Source organism: Prunus persica, chromosome G2 (assembly GCF_000346465.2).
Source record: "Prunus persica cultivar Lovell chromosome G2, Prunus_persica_NCBIv2, whole genome shotgun sequence".
NCBI classification, from domain to species: domain Eukaryota; kingdom Viridiplantae; phylum Streptophyta; class Magnoliopsida; order Rosales; family Rosaceae; genus Prunus; species Prunus persica.
Window position 1 is genome coordinate 11,821,411 of NC_034010.1, and position 13,882 is coordinate 11,835,292.

General features: G+C 36.4%; 1 protein-coding gene and 1 long non-coding RNA gene across 3 annotated transcripts; one reads left to right on the forward strand and one right to left on the reverse strand.

The window, feature by feature from the left end:
* Positions 1,635–2,660, reverse strand: LOC109947595. 2 transcript variants are annotated; one of them, XM_020558121.1, is made up of 2 exons: positions 2,573–2,660; positions 1,635–2,443 (listed from the first exon to the last, which is right to left on the reverse strand). In XM_020558121.1, the coding sequence occupies exons 1-2, from the start codon at positions 2,640–2,642 to the stop codon at positions 2,061–2,063; spliced, it is 453 nt and encodes a 150-aa protein (XP_020413710.1). In that variant the 5' UTR covers positions 2,643–2,660; the 3' UTR covers positions 1,635–2,060. The 2 variants fall into 2 exon arrangements, with proteins under 2 accessions (XP_020413710.1, XP_020413709.1); XM_020558120.1 differs by having other exon boundaries at positions 1,635–2,455.
* On the forward strand, positions 4,739–5,870 carry LOC109947613. The gene is made up of 2 exons (XR_002270387.1): positions 4,739–4,970; positions 5,111–5,870. It is a non-coding gene; the product is annotated as an uncharacterized LOC109947613 (long non-coding RNA).

Here is a 13,882-nt window from a genome sequence, read left to right on the forward strand (position 1 = left end):
GTTTTAATTTTCGTCGTTGTATGTCTATCTTGCGGCCTTGTTCTGTTAATATGTGTCATATTTTTCCTTTTTAACGACGGTTTTTTTAGAGAGTTGGTCGTCTATTCTCATCCTCGACTGCTTTTTTAGATCTTTTTGCAGTACAAAGACGTCGTTTTGTATTTGTTGATGACGTTGTATATTTTAACAACGACGGTGATTTAGCGTCGTGGTTTATGAGGGAAAAGATGACGGTGGATTCCACGACCATTGAAAAACCGAATACACGACGGTGATTTACTGTCGTTTTTTTTCTTTTTTGTAGTAGTGCTATTTTGGCCTTTGCCACCTTTCTCCCAATAGGCCTCGGCTCACGTTGGATTGGTGAGTCTTGATCCATTGGGGAGTCCAGTGGCGAATCGGTTGCAGGTGAATTGCGGAGTGGTGTCTCATTCAAAACAATCGTCGGACCAGTGAAAATAATTTTGAATCTCAAACAATTCTTCACAACGTCCCAACATTGTTGATTGATGAAACTTTTTTTGCCTTGGCAAATGACACCGAACCACATTTGTGTTTGAATAATCTATTAACAAAATTAGACATGCAAGAAAATATATTTTTAAAAAAGTGACATTAAATTGAATAAAACGGCATTTAAAAATATTTTACCTGGTCGCCAAGATTTTGACCGCTTCGAATGTTCTCCCTCGCTTTTGCCAACGTATCTCTCAATTTCCCTAACTCTTTATTCAAAATGTTTCACCTACTAGCCAATGCCATTTCCGTACGAGCCGAACCCGATCTTTCACAAAATTTTCCATGAATTTTTCTCCACATATGAGATGACTTCATCTCATTGCCCGTGATTGGACAATGACCAACTTTTACCCAACACTCACACAACAAAATATCTTCCACGGTTGTCCACGCGCCCACGGAAGAGGCCATTTGTATTTTTGCAGAAATGAAATTTAGTAGTAGAAAATTTTGTGTGGAAAGTGAATAATATTGGTTGGTATTTATAGAAAAAATTTCAAGAATTTGTTGATATTTTTTACAAATTTTTCGAATTTTTTTAAGCCAAAAAATGGACAACTGTTGGATTTGATAAGATTTTTGGATCGGAGGCTCCAAGAGAAGCCACATGGCTTGTAGCCATTGGTTTCGGGCAGTTGTGGGTCAGCACTGGCTTTAGCACAAGAAATCCAAATTTTTTTTTATCATTAACGCGTGCATTCCACGTGCCAACGGTAAAAAAAAATTATAATTAGATCCCTCTTTTTTTCCTTTATCTTTTTGGGTTTTAGAGAAATTTTTATGGATGGGAAGTGGGGGAGTTAACTGAGTTCTATTCTAGAAAATGTTGTGTTGGTCCCATCAAGGCATGATAGGAGAATTTGGGGGTTGGATCTTCAAGATCTCTTTCTTGTTATTTTCCTATGCATGGAAACTAATAGACGACTCTTGTCTTTCTCTTTTTGGTTCCTCCCATGCAATTTGGAAGGCCCAAGTACCACAAAAGGCATGAGTTTCAGCTTGGATTATTGATATGTGACTTGTCTTAATGGTGCGTAACGTGTAAGAGTGTAGAGTGATGCTAAATGTTCGAACCTCTCTATTGCTCAATTTTCCGGTTATACATTATACAATGTCAGTCTGTTGGAGTGCGTTTTCACTGTCAATAGTAGGACGCTCACAAACAAACACAACAATCTCTTGGCCAACTCCTGGCCATGCTAATAAAAAAAGGCAAACACTTTCATATCAAATTCAAGAATATTAACAAGATTAGCAAAAAGAACAATGACCACAATACAAGCTTTCATATAGTTTTCGCTAGACAGCAATTTAAGAAGACTAGCAACAAGAACGAACACTCAAATTCAAACTTTGACAACCATAAAAACTCATCAATCCTCAAAAAAAAAAAAAAAAAAGCAATACGAAATGTTGTCCTTCCTGTAGAGGAAGTTATTTTACAAACCAACAAGTAAAATAAAAATATACGTCATTCAAAGCAAGGGACCCTCCACCCAACCAAAACAAGCAAATAACAATACACATCAACACAACCACAATTAATATTTATACATAGCGAAGCAGAGCAACACCAAGCACACAAAGTACAGATGAGTAATGTTGAAATAATTTGGCTTTTTGGACTCGTTGCCACAATTGAAAACCCCAACAAACTGGCTGTCTTTTGCATCAACCTCATTATTTTCAATGTCGCAGCCTGTCCCCTGATCACGGTTGTTGCACTCGAAAACCCCAACATGGTGGCTTTTAGCACGGCAGCTACCTGTTGCTTTAATTGAATTCCCACGAATGGTAGCGGGACTCTCGTTGGTTTTATTGGTATTTGTGGCCTCACTTTTTTTGTTTCGTGGGAGCTCTACTTGTTCAGTTCCACGCAGAAATTTTTTTTCTGCCAACTCCTTGTGCAGTTTTCTAGCTTCATCTAGAGACCCATCTTATATGCAGGCAAGGCAAAGATAAAAAAGAAAAGACTCTTGGGTAAAAACATAAATTCCATACTTAGCATAACACACATTATATATGGTGCATAGAAAGAGAGAAGATATGGAACCTTGTTTGAGCGCTTCTTCAGTTCTTTCTTCTGGGGACTCAATGATTACAGTGGTGCTTGTAGAACCCATCTCCTTGAGCCGTTTGTTGAGCTTCCCATTTTATATGGAAAGAATTTTCAAATAACTGGAGTCAGTTGATGAAAAACACTCTTTCATTAAAATTGAGATACACCACACCTCAGACGAAAGACTCTTTCCATAAATGGAAGTTCCTAATTACACAAACTCGTTAGGCATGCACACAAACACACTCACAGAATCACATCAAGGGCAACGACGTTGTTTTTCGACCGGAAGACCGAGAGCTAAAAATTAAAATATTAATAATAACAATTAATACACACCTTCAATTGATATATAAAAGGTCAGAAGCAAGTCTTAACCTCTATGGACAATAAGAACTAGATATGCGCTTTGAAGGTGTGTATATATATATATATATATATATATATTTCTAATATAAAGGAGCTTTTTGTGTGGAAAAAATTTCAACACAAAATTTACAGGAATATTCATGATGAACTTGGAATAGACTAGTCCGGTTAACATTTACTGATGATCAAGTCAAGCAACTTTTGTGTGGAAACATTTTCCTAATTATCCATTAGTCTAGACAAATTTGGAATTAAAAGAAAATAGTACTGCACAAAAGTAGTTGAAACTTTTTGTTTCTTCTTCAGTGTTCATGGTCCTTTCACATTGTGGTAAGAGATCAAAACAACTTTAAAACTTGAGAAAATACCTGAATCAACGCAGAAGGAGATCAAAACCACGATTGAAGTTTCGAATTGGAATCCGAAACTTCACGGCGTTGCCGGGCTTCTGATCCGGGTCGCAGGCTGTTGTGCAGTTATCCGATTGTTTCTGATTTTTGCACTGTAGTCCCCCAATTTATAGTAACCAGGGAATAGCTACTGTATACTGTACACTATTCACTGTTTAGTCCTCCAATTAAATTTCAAAACTTTAAAATTTAATTTCTCCTTCATTATAACTCTGATTCACAAACCGTTTGCGCCCACACTTTCATGATATCGAGCTTTATTTTTGTAGTCAAAAATATAATTTTCTCACTTTAATTTCTTGAACAACCTTTGAAAAAAATATTAAATTAAATGTAAGGGCATTTGAGTCCAAATAAATATTAAACACTCGTAAATTTATTATTTCCATATTAAACCAAATTTATAAAATGCTCAATATTATTATCCACCTAATATGATTTTTTGAAACATTAATAACAACAAAATCCCATTTTTTTTTTTGGGAACCTCGAAGGTAAAAACTTAAGCAATTTTTTCAGTGAAGTAGTCTCGCTACTAGATATACAAATTCATGCAAGTATTAATAGCAACCATGCCTATTAAATTAGTATGGGATGGGATAGGCATTAGTTTTTACTACAATTAAAGTGAGTTTCAGAATTTTGCTAAATAACGTGGAAGATATAGTAAATGAGACGAGTAGCAGTTTAAAGGGACGTCAGCCAAAGAACCAAGGGGACGAAACAAGTACAATTGCATCTTTTTTTAATTTATTTTTGGTCGAAACTCACTTTCAATAAACGAAAGGGAAAGGATGGGCACAACCCAATACAATCAAACAACAGCATCAAAAAAACCAGAACCAAACTAACAACAGTAAAACCCCAGGGAGCATTAAAAAGAGCCACGCAGGCCAACCACACCAGACTGACCCAAAAAAAAAGCCACCAACTAGCTAGGACAAAGCAAACTAGAACGCCGCCCCAGTAGACGTGCGTCAGTTCCTAACTGGACAAGAAAACCTTAGATTTGTGGAGGACAAGTGTTTCTCTCTTTGTGGCCGACGGAAGGAACTTTTGGTCTTTCTTTTTTTTTTTGAGTGCGGGGCGTGCCACCACCAAGCCCCGAATTTGGGCTTGAATGGAATGTGAGTAGATGGATGTGTTGCGTCCGAGATCTGACTTTAATCAAACGAGTGTTCGACCGAGCAAGGAACCTCCTCACGGCCTAGGTTCTTTCACTACCTCGGGGTCAAAGCTTTATGTGAGCGACCAAATGATGTGGAGTAGGTGGAGATGAAGATTAAAGGTGAAACGTAATGAAACGAAGAATAAGTGCGTAAAGTAAAGGTGCTTAAACTTAAGGCAAAACATCACTTTTGGTCCCTGTAGTTTACCACTTTTATCACTAATCATTTTTGCCCCTGTGGTTTTCAATTTAAGCAATTCAAGTCCAATCTCCAATTTCTGTCAAATTAGGTTAACTGTTGTTATTTGTAGAGGGGCATTTAAGTCCAAAAATAAGAGAGAGAGAGAGAGAGAGAGAGAGAGAGCAAAAGATAGGGGAAGAGAAGCTGTCAGCCACACAACCAGCTCACACGCCAACCACCACTCTTCGCCATCTCCTCAACCCGGTACAACTCCGCCATTGCCATCTCTTTCCCTTCTCGTTTTTTTTTTTGGGATTCCAATCTCTTGTTTCTCTTTCAGTACTCTTTCTTTCTCTTGGTTGACAAAAAAAAAAAAACTCTTTGATGAATTGTTTGTTCCTCAGAATATCACAACAACAAGAAAGTATGTGAAGAGTGGTTTTCTCGTATTTATGAGCCAATGATGAATGCTGGATTAGCTCTCCAATGCCATGATGCTACAATTCAGTATTGTGCTCTGCGTTTATAGGAGGTGAGGAATCTTGTGGCTTCAGCTTTGAATGAAAAGTCTAGGTCACAAGTAACTGAGAACCTCCATAATATCAGGGCCAGATTTTCGAGGTGGTGGAGTTTACTGGGTTGGGGAGATTGGGGCGTGTGTGGTGGTTGGCGTGTTGGCTGGCGTGGGTGGTTGTGGCTGACGGCTTCTCTTCCCCTTATCTCTCTTTCTTTTCTTTTTTTTTTTTAAAATTTAAATTTAATATAAATATAAATTTTTCTTGTTTTTGGACTTTGTTGGTACCGTAACTGATCGAGCAACTAGCTAGGTCAAATCATCCATGTGCCATGCCTTGAGAGGCATCACCTTAGTCAAAGAAGAATTACCACAAGTCACAACTTTAAGCAAAGCAAGAGGAGTCCCACATCGGAAAACTACAAGAGATGGAGACTCCTCCTCACCTATAAAAGAAGACCACTCTTCACTTAGAAAAGGGTCTTGGATCTAGACCCTTAGACCTTGGACTCTCTTTCCCAGGACTGGGCTTGGCTTCTCACTTGTTATCTTTATATTTGGGTATAATCTTCTTGTACAAATGTAAACAAACATTATCATAATGAGAACATCCTTCTCCGTGGACGTAGCCCATTATTTGGGTGAACCGCATATATCTTGTCTTCTATATGTTTATCGCTTGCCCAAATCATCACGCACTTGGTAAAGGTCCTCAGTTTCATTCATCATCCATCACACCTCATTGTTAAGTTGGACTCAATCTTGGCCGAACCATTTTGAGCATCAACAGACTTAAATGCCCCTCAACAACTAACTTCAGTTAATCTAATTTGATAGAAATTGGAGATTGGACTTGAATTGCTTAAATTGATAACCACAGGGGCAAAAATGATCAAATTGAAACCACAGAGACCTTAGCGGTAAAAGTGGTAAACCACAAGGACGAAAAGTAACGTTTTGCCTAAACTTAAATGTAAGACATGATCAGTTCACAATTGTATATCATTTTGTACCCTTCTAGCTTATGATTTGGTTATGTTATTGAGTCAAACGTGTGCTTTTAATCCCTTTTCTGTTTATCATTCAGTTCATTGGGCCTTAGGTAGCAATGGTGTCTTTGGATAAGAAGAGATGCAAAATGGTGCAAAAAACGAGCAGACTGAGCTAGCAACTCATTTCGGCCTTAACATCTTCATCCGAACTTGGATTGGCCCAAATAATATGTAGTTGGAAAGATGAGAGTCTGAACTTCAAGATGGACTACTCAAATGCATCAGATAATGAAGTTGAGCCCAATTCGTGAGCCCATATACACACCAGGCTCAGGATTGCAGTTTCCAGCTGTTGAGCCTTGGATACTTTCTTTGAGCATTGGATACTTTCTTTGAGCCATGTGACTCACCACAGCTGTCCTTGACTTTATAGACCAGACATGTTGAGCAATTTAGGGAGGTGTGTCAGCTACTCAAGTGCAAAAGGGTCCCTCCATTCACCAATAATTCACTCCAGCCATCCTATATCACTCCATTCAGCCCAAAATCAGAAAAGAACAACTCCAACAAGCCTTCCTTCCATTTCCTACGAATTTGTTCTTTCTCTGCCATCACCAACCACCCAAACTCATCCCAAATCACCTCTTTAGTTGCCATACTCTAGACATGAGAAAGTTCTTGGAGTAGCATTAGACGTGGAGAAGCACCTGGAGAAGCCTTGGAAACCACAAGCAACTTCAGAATTGGGTTTCTCTACTCTTATTGCATTCAATATGTTTTCTCATTTTTGCTTCAGTTTCATTTCCATTATGAGTAGCTAAATTCATAACTAGGGCTATGATGTAACCTAACATGAATATTCTGGGTTTATAAGTTGAAGTTTTGAGTTTCAAGTTTGATTCATGATTCATATTCCTATTCTTTATGCTTATCAGTTAATATGCTTGTTTGGATGATTGATCACCATTAGAACTTGTATATTAGCTACCTTGGTTTGAATCAAGAGTAGACACCATGCTTTGATTTGAATTGAACTATGAATAAGAAAAGTATGTATGGACATTCGACAACAGGGATTAGATACATGCTTGGTTGTTTAAATTGTTCTTCTATGCTTAATGGGTTCCTAATGCTTAATTTAGATTAGACAACAAATGATCAAGTTAGGGAATTAGGAGCACAAGGTTAGGACCAGACACCATGGCCTAATCATACTTTAGCTAGAATCAATCTTTGAATCCGAATGAGACTTGTCACTTGACTCCTTATAACCCAGAATTGAATTGTTATGGTGAATCAAATGCCCTAGTCTCCCAATCTGTTTTCCAGCCTACAAAAGTACTCTTTGTTACATTTGTTCACTTTGCTTTTGTTTGAAATTTCGTTTTGCCTCATTTGTTCAACAATTACAATCACTCTTGCTTTAAATTCTATTTTAGACTTAACCTCCTAGTTTCTTGAATTTGGTAATCTAAGTACATAACTAATTTTAACTTCTCAGTCCTCGTGGGTACGACCTCGTACTTGTCTTGCTATACTACTAATTGGCCCGTACAATTGCGAGTTAACATTTTAACAACAAGACAAATGCGTAAAGTAAAGTGCAAAAGATAAATAACGTAAAGACGAGAATTAAAGTGCGATAAAATGAATCAAAGCAATAAATAAAGCAAGACCGAAATGAAAGCAATAAGAACAATAAAGTAAAATGAACTTGAAATTAAACTTATTTGAAGTGAGATAACAATGAAAAGTAAAGTAATTGAAATAAACTTGAATTTAAATGACAAGAAAATATAAATTGAACGAGAATTTAAACTTATACTAAGAAAAGGGAAGAACTCACTACACTAAGTGCTTGGAAAGTAAAATCCTAAGTCTAGGAAAAGAAAAGTGTGAGACGAAAAATAAGTTTGTCTGTCTGATTTTGTGTCTTTTGTCTTCGTCTAGTGAGGTTTATATAGGGCATTCGTCAGCCCATGGGCTAGCCATTGAATGGCCAAAGGTCAAATCTTTTAAAACTTATTTCCTTCCAATGCCCCCTTAAATCCGTAGGATTGCATTGATTGAAATATTCTGACAGGCTTGATTCTTCCTTGCTTTGGAACATTCAGAGTTATTATCAAACTCCTTGATTTCTTTCCTTGTGAGGCCTTTGTCACGTGCACACTAAGCTCCTAAAATCTTGGGCGTGAATATGTGGCTTGGGCTTGGAACTCTGATCAATTGGAATGATACAAGAATGTCCTTCATGACCTTTGAATTCCTTGAGCTCTAAAATCGATCTGCCGAGGAACCTCATTTGATCTTTATATTCGTTTATTAATATATATACATATATTAATAAATGGGCAGTTTGGGTTTTGTTGTTTAAACCAATTGAATCTTGTATATATATATATAAAGATAGATAGTCAGTTCTAAGTTTGTTATTCATTCCGCCCAAGTGGCTAGTTTAAGTTTATCAATTCGAAATTTTCAGTCTCTTCTGTTATTTTCTTTTTATTCTTCAAGTAGCCGAGTGTTTCTCTCTCTTGGTGTCTAAACAGTAAGTCCTAGAGTCCAAACAGTAAGTCCCAGGTGAGGCATGAGCGGTTGCGGCATGAGCGGAGGTTGAGAGAACCATTAGGTTTCCTGTAGAGTAAAGGGTCAGTTTCAGAGGTCCCTATTTATCTTCTTCTTTAGAAGCCAAACCCAGTACTTGTAAGAATGAGTCGCCTATTTAGAACAAACTCTTGAAGTTCGAGCAGCTCTAGAGCCAGTATTAGTCGTCTTCCAGAGATAGTTAATAAAGAACAAGTAGAATATGAGTCTAATAGTGAATTAGATTACAAAGATTGGAATATACCTAGAGTCCCCAGTCAGGACATTTATAAGAAAAAATGGTCTTTGTCTAGTTTTAAGTCGACCACCCATGTCAAAATAGTTGAACAAGTCTACGCCTTAAGTAAAGAGCATGAAACATGCCAGTTGCTTAATCTTGAGTCGATTAAAAAGCATAAAAATGATGGAAACAATTTCCTTCACATTGGTTTAGTTCAAGTTGCCGTTAAGCCTTTAACTAGATTAGGATTAAAAGCTTCAATCCTTCTCTATTTACGTGATGCTAGATTCCTTAATTTCACCGATAGTACGCTTGGAATTATTGAGTCCAGTTTTGCTAATGGTCCAGTCTATTTTGATTGCTATCCTGATTTCACGGTCAGCCTTAGTGATCCTCATATTTTGAAAATTCTCACATTAAATATTAAAACTGAGGGTTATGAAGTCCTACCAGGTACCCAACCCTTAGCATTGGTTTATAGAATCTATTATAAAGTCACAGGCACCAATATGAATTTTCAAGCCTTAAGTAAAAGTCCAAAAAATCAAACTTTGTTAATCCAAAGTCATACGCCTGATGCCACCATAAGAATCCCTCATACAATCAAATGGTCTGAAGTGTCCCTTCCCATGGATTGAACCATAACCACTGAGAGTCAACCTACTACCATCCAACGTAGTCTAAACAATTTAGACTATATCCAACAATACCTTGATGGCACAGTTAAAATTAATTTTGGTAACTAGGTTGTACAAAAATCTACAGTCTAGTTACAATAGTTGCCTACCCCAAGTCAGTCCCAGAGGCATATTCCTGCAAGGCACTCCTTTGCACCCTCTTCCTCTACTCTAGAACGAGACCTAGAGCTAGAAAAAGCAATGATTGATTTTAAATTAGAAACATTAAGAAAAAATTCCCAAGTCAACCAACCCTGTTATGGTACAATACCAGCCCAGGAAGAAAAACCTGAATCTCTTGAGTCCCCCACACAGTCTGATTTTGTCAAAGTTGGTTTCCAAGTCGATAACCAGCTACGAACACTTAATAAAATTTTTAAGATTAATTGGAAATATCTAGATAATCATTTAAGAGCCCCTGAAAATCAGGAAAGGAAAGATAATTATCACAATGCTTATCCTAGTAAAGAGCAATGTCATCTAATCTTTAACGAATGGAAAGATTATATGCGCACAGCCAAATTGGAAATCTTTTATCTTGATTTTGTAGAAAGTCGTTATATGTCTAATAAGTTCAAAACTTTAACTAAAGAAAAATGGAAGTTGTCTGACGACTCGGAAGTTGTAGCAACCCATCCTCCAGTTGAATCAATATTAATTGATCATAGGAAAGCTTAAATTCCTGCCAGTCTGTTTAAAGTCCTTGAGAAGAATGACCCAGATAAAAAAACTAATTGAGCAAAATAATTATACTAATCAAAGTCTAATTGTAATAGGAAAACTGTTGGACAAAATTGAAACGAAAGTTGATAAGTTAATTCCCCAGGATATTAAATCCAAAACCAAAGTTGAAAAACCCTTAGTTCAATTCTAGGATCTTAAATCAAGTCCTACCCTTAAGATAAGTCCAACTATAAAGAAAATTGAAGAAATGTTAGAACAGTTGACCCCTGTTAAGCCCGAGAAATCCGGTCTTAAAGTCTTAGATTCCTTAACAATTGAAAACCATTCTGAGTCCGAAACTGAATCAATGGTCAGTATGGAAACAGAAACTAGTAATATTTCAAAAATTGAAAATGCTTTTGAAAATTTGGAATTAGATAACCAATTGAAAGTCAAACGGTTAACTAATCATGTTAGTCCTACTAGCCTAACCAAAAATTGGTATCCTAGGCCAACAACCCCAGACATCCAATTTGAAGAACGAAACTTTCAGAGTCAATTTTCAGTTTCTGCCGATAAATTGTATGAATGGAATATTGATGGTCTGTCTGAACAAGAAATTCTTAATAAGCTTCAGCATATGTCCATGGTTGGTAATAGTTATATCACCAATCACAGTTTTAAGCAGTTAGAAATAGTGCCTTTACTTGTAACCGGCTTTACTGGAACACTTCAGTATTGGTGGGATAAACATTTAACCACAGAATCAAAAAGTCTAATAATTCATGTTGTTAAACTTAATGAAGATGGTCTTCCTATATTTGACGAACAAATAGGTCAAGGTATAGAAGATGGAAACAACACTTTGTTTTATACAATAATAGAACATTTTGTTGGAACCCCTAGTAATACTACTGCTAGAATCCATGATCAACTTAGTAATCTTCGTTGTCCTAAGTTGTCTGATTTTAGATGGTATAAAGACGTTTTCATCTCTAGAGTTATGCTGAGAGATGATAGTAATCAGTCGTTTTGGAAAGAAAAATTTGTTAATGGTCTTCCTAATTTATTTGCCTATAAAATCCAATCACTACTACAAAAAAGCAAAAAGACGACGGTAAATCACCGTCGTGTATTGGGTTTTTCAATGGTCATGGAATCCACCGTCATCTTTTCCCTCATAAACCACGACGCTAAATAACCGTCGTTGTTAAAATATACAACGTCATCAACAAATACAAAACGACGTCTTTGTACTGCAAAAAGATCTAAAAAAAGCAGTCGAGGATGAGAATAGACGACCAACTCTCTAAAAAAACCGTCGTTAAAAAGGAAAAATATGACACATATTAAGAGAACAAGGCCGCAAGATAGACATACAACGACGAAAATAAAAATACGACGACGTTAAATATAATTTTCACGACAATAAAAAATATGACGTCTTTAAATACATTAGAAGACGACGTTATTGATACCTACTACGTCGCATATATAAAAACAACCGTCGTAAAATTAATTTTCCACTTCGATTTTTCGATAAAAGATGACGTGGAAATAGTTGTCAGTGTCATTATTTACGACGTATGTGTTTATAGAGTAGACGTTGAAAAACGAAACAACGTCGGTTAAAAATATATGAGAGTCGTATTACAAAATTTATACGTCCTATTTTCAGAAACAAACAACGACGATAAATATTAGACGTTGTTAAATAAAACAACGTCGGAAGAAAATAAAAACAGACGTGTTTAGTCTGCTAAAGTTCTAGAAAATAGTCGAGGATGAGAATAGACGACCAACTCAAAAAAATCACTGTCGTTAAAAAGGAAAAATATGACACATATTAAAAGAACAAGGCCGCAAGATATACATACAACGACGACAACTAAAATACTACGCCGTTAAATATAATTTACACGACAAGAAAAAATATGACGTCTTTAAATACATGAGAAGACGACGTTATTGAAATCTACTACGTCTCTTATTTACAAAAAACCGTCGTGAAATAAATTTTCCACTACTACGTCTCTTATTTACAAAACGTGGAAATAGTTGTCAGTGTTTTCCACTTCGATTTTTCTAAAAAAGATGACGTGGAAATAGTTGTCAGTGTCATTATTTACGACGTATGTATTTATATAGTCGACGTTGTATTTATATGTATTCATTACTCACGACGCACTTAATAATATAGACGACGTTGAACTTCTAAACAACGTCGGTTCCAAATAAATGAGAGCCGTATTACAGAACATATAGACGGCGTAGATTATGATGAGAGCCGTATTACAAATAACGTCGTTTAATTGTTATTAGACGGCGGTTATAATGAATTTCCGTCGGAATTCATTTCGTTCCTCTTCGTTTATAAAAGAACTTGCGACGTGGAAAATGTATGATGACGTCGTATTTTTTAACGTTCAGATTATATATCTCGTTTTTTAGACGTCGGTATTATGGGATTGGAGTCGTGTTATTTTGAATTACATGGCGGTTCTTAATCCTTCACCGACGTGATATCCTGAATAATTGCTTCACAATAGCGTCGTGGTTCTTCATTGTTACGTTGCTTTAAGACGTCGGTAAATATGCTGAATAACTGATTCACAATAACGTCGTGTTTTATTTGAACGTAGAAAGTGAAGAAATCACATTACAATATATTACAAAATTAATGTCATACACTGCCAATTACATAAGCATCATTCAATCCATATATCTTCACACCCATCTCGAATATTTTGACCACCTAACTCACCCACCAGTTCATCAAATGTGTCAACATTTGGCATCCCTCTAGTAAATGGCTCACACTCAATTATCACATCACCTAAGACTTCATCACCAATAACATCATTATATTCTCTATTAGGCATTGATAACACTACCGACCAACCACGATGCATCGGGTCGTCAACAAAAAATATTTGTTTGACTTGAGAAGCCAAAACAAATTGGTCATTCCTATGTCCAATTTTACTCAAATCTACAAGGGTAAATCCAAGTTCGTCGACTACAAGACCAGAACTATCTATCCAATCACACCTAAAGACTGGGATTGTAAACTTTTGGTAGTCAAGGTCCCAAATTTCTTGAATGACACCATAGAAACCCATATTTGAGAGAATTGGGTTTTTATCCTTGGCACTAGCAACTTGCATGGTATGTGCAAGTAAATAAACTCCACTATTTTGAGTTGTCCGCACATCATCTTGTGCCTTGATATTGAATTTAATACCTTTAATAAGATAGCTTCTATATAATGGCACTGACATGTTTGGACCAGCTGCTAGCCACCTTAAATTTTCTGATACGCCATGATTGTCTTCCTCAAGTTCACTTTGAACCTGCAAATTAATCATATCTTAATTCAATCTAACATATAAATAAGAAGAAAATTAAAAGAGAAATATGTTATTCAACAACATATACCTTGAAGCGTAGCCATTGAATGAAAGTGCTATTGTGCTTATCCTGCAGCCACTTTGTTCTCTTTCTAA

What these genes read in the sequence shown, in the direction of transcription:
- LOC109947595 (XM_020558120.1), bottom strand. Translation starts at nt 2,642, where the DNA reads ATGGGTTCTACAAGCACCACTGTAATCATTGAGTCCCCAGAAGAAAGA. An exon ending in TGAAGAAGCGCTCAAACAAG is followed by an intron (nt 2,456 to 2,572) that starts GTTCCATATCTT and finishes CCTGCATATAAG; the next exon opens with ATGGGTCTCTAGATGAAGCT.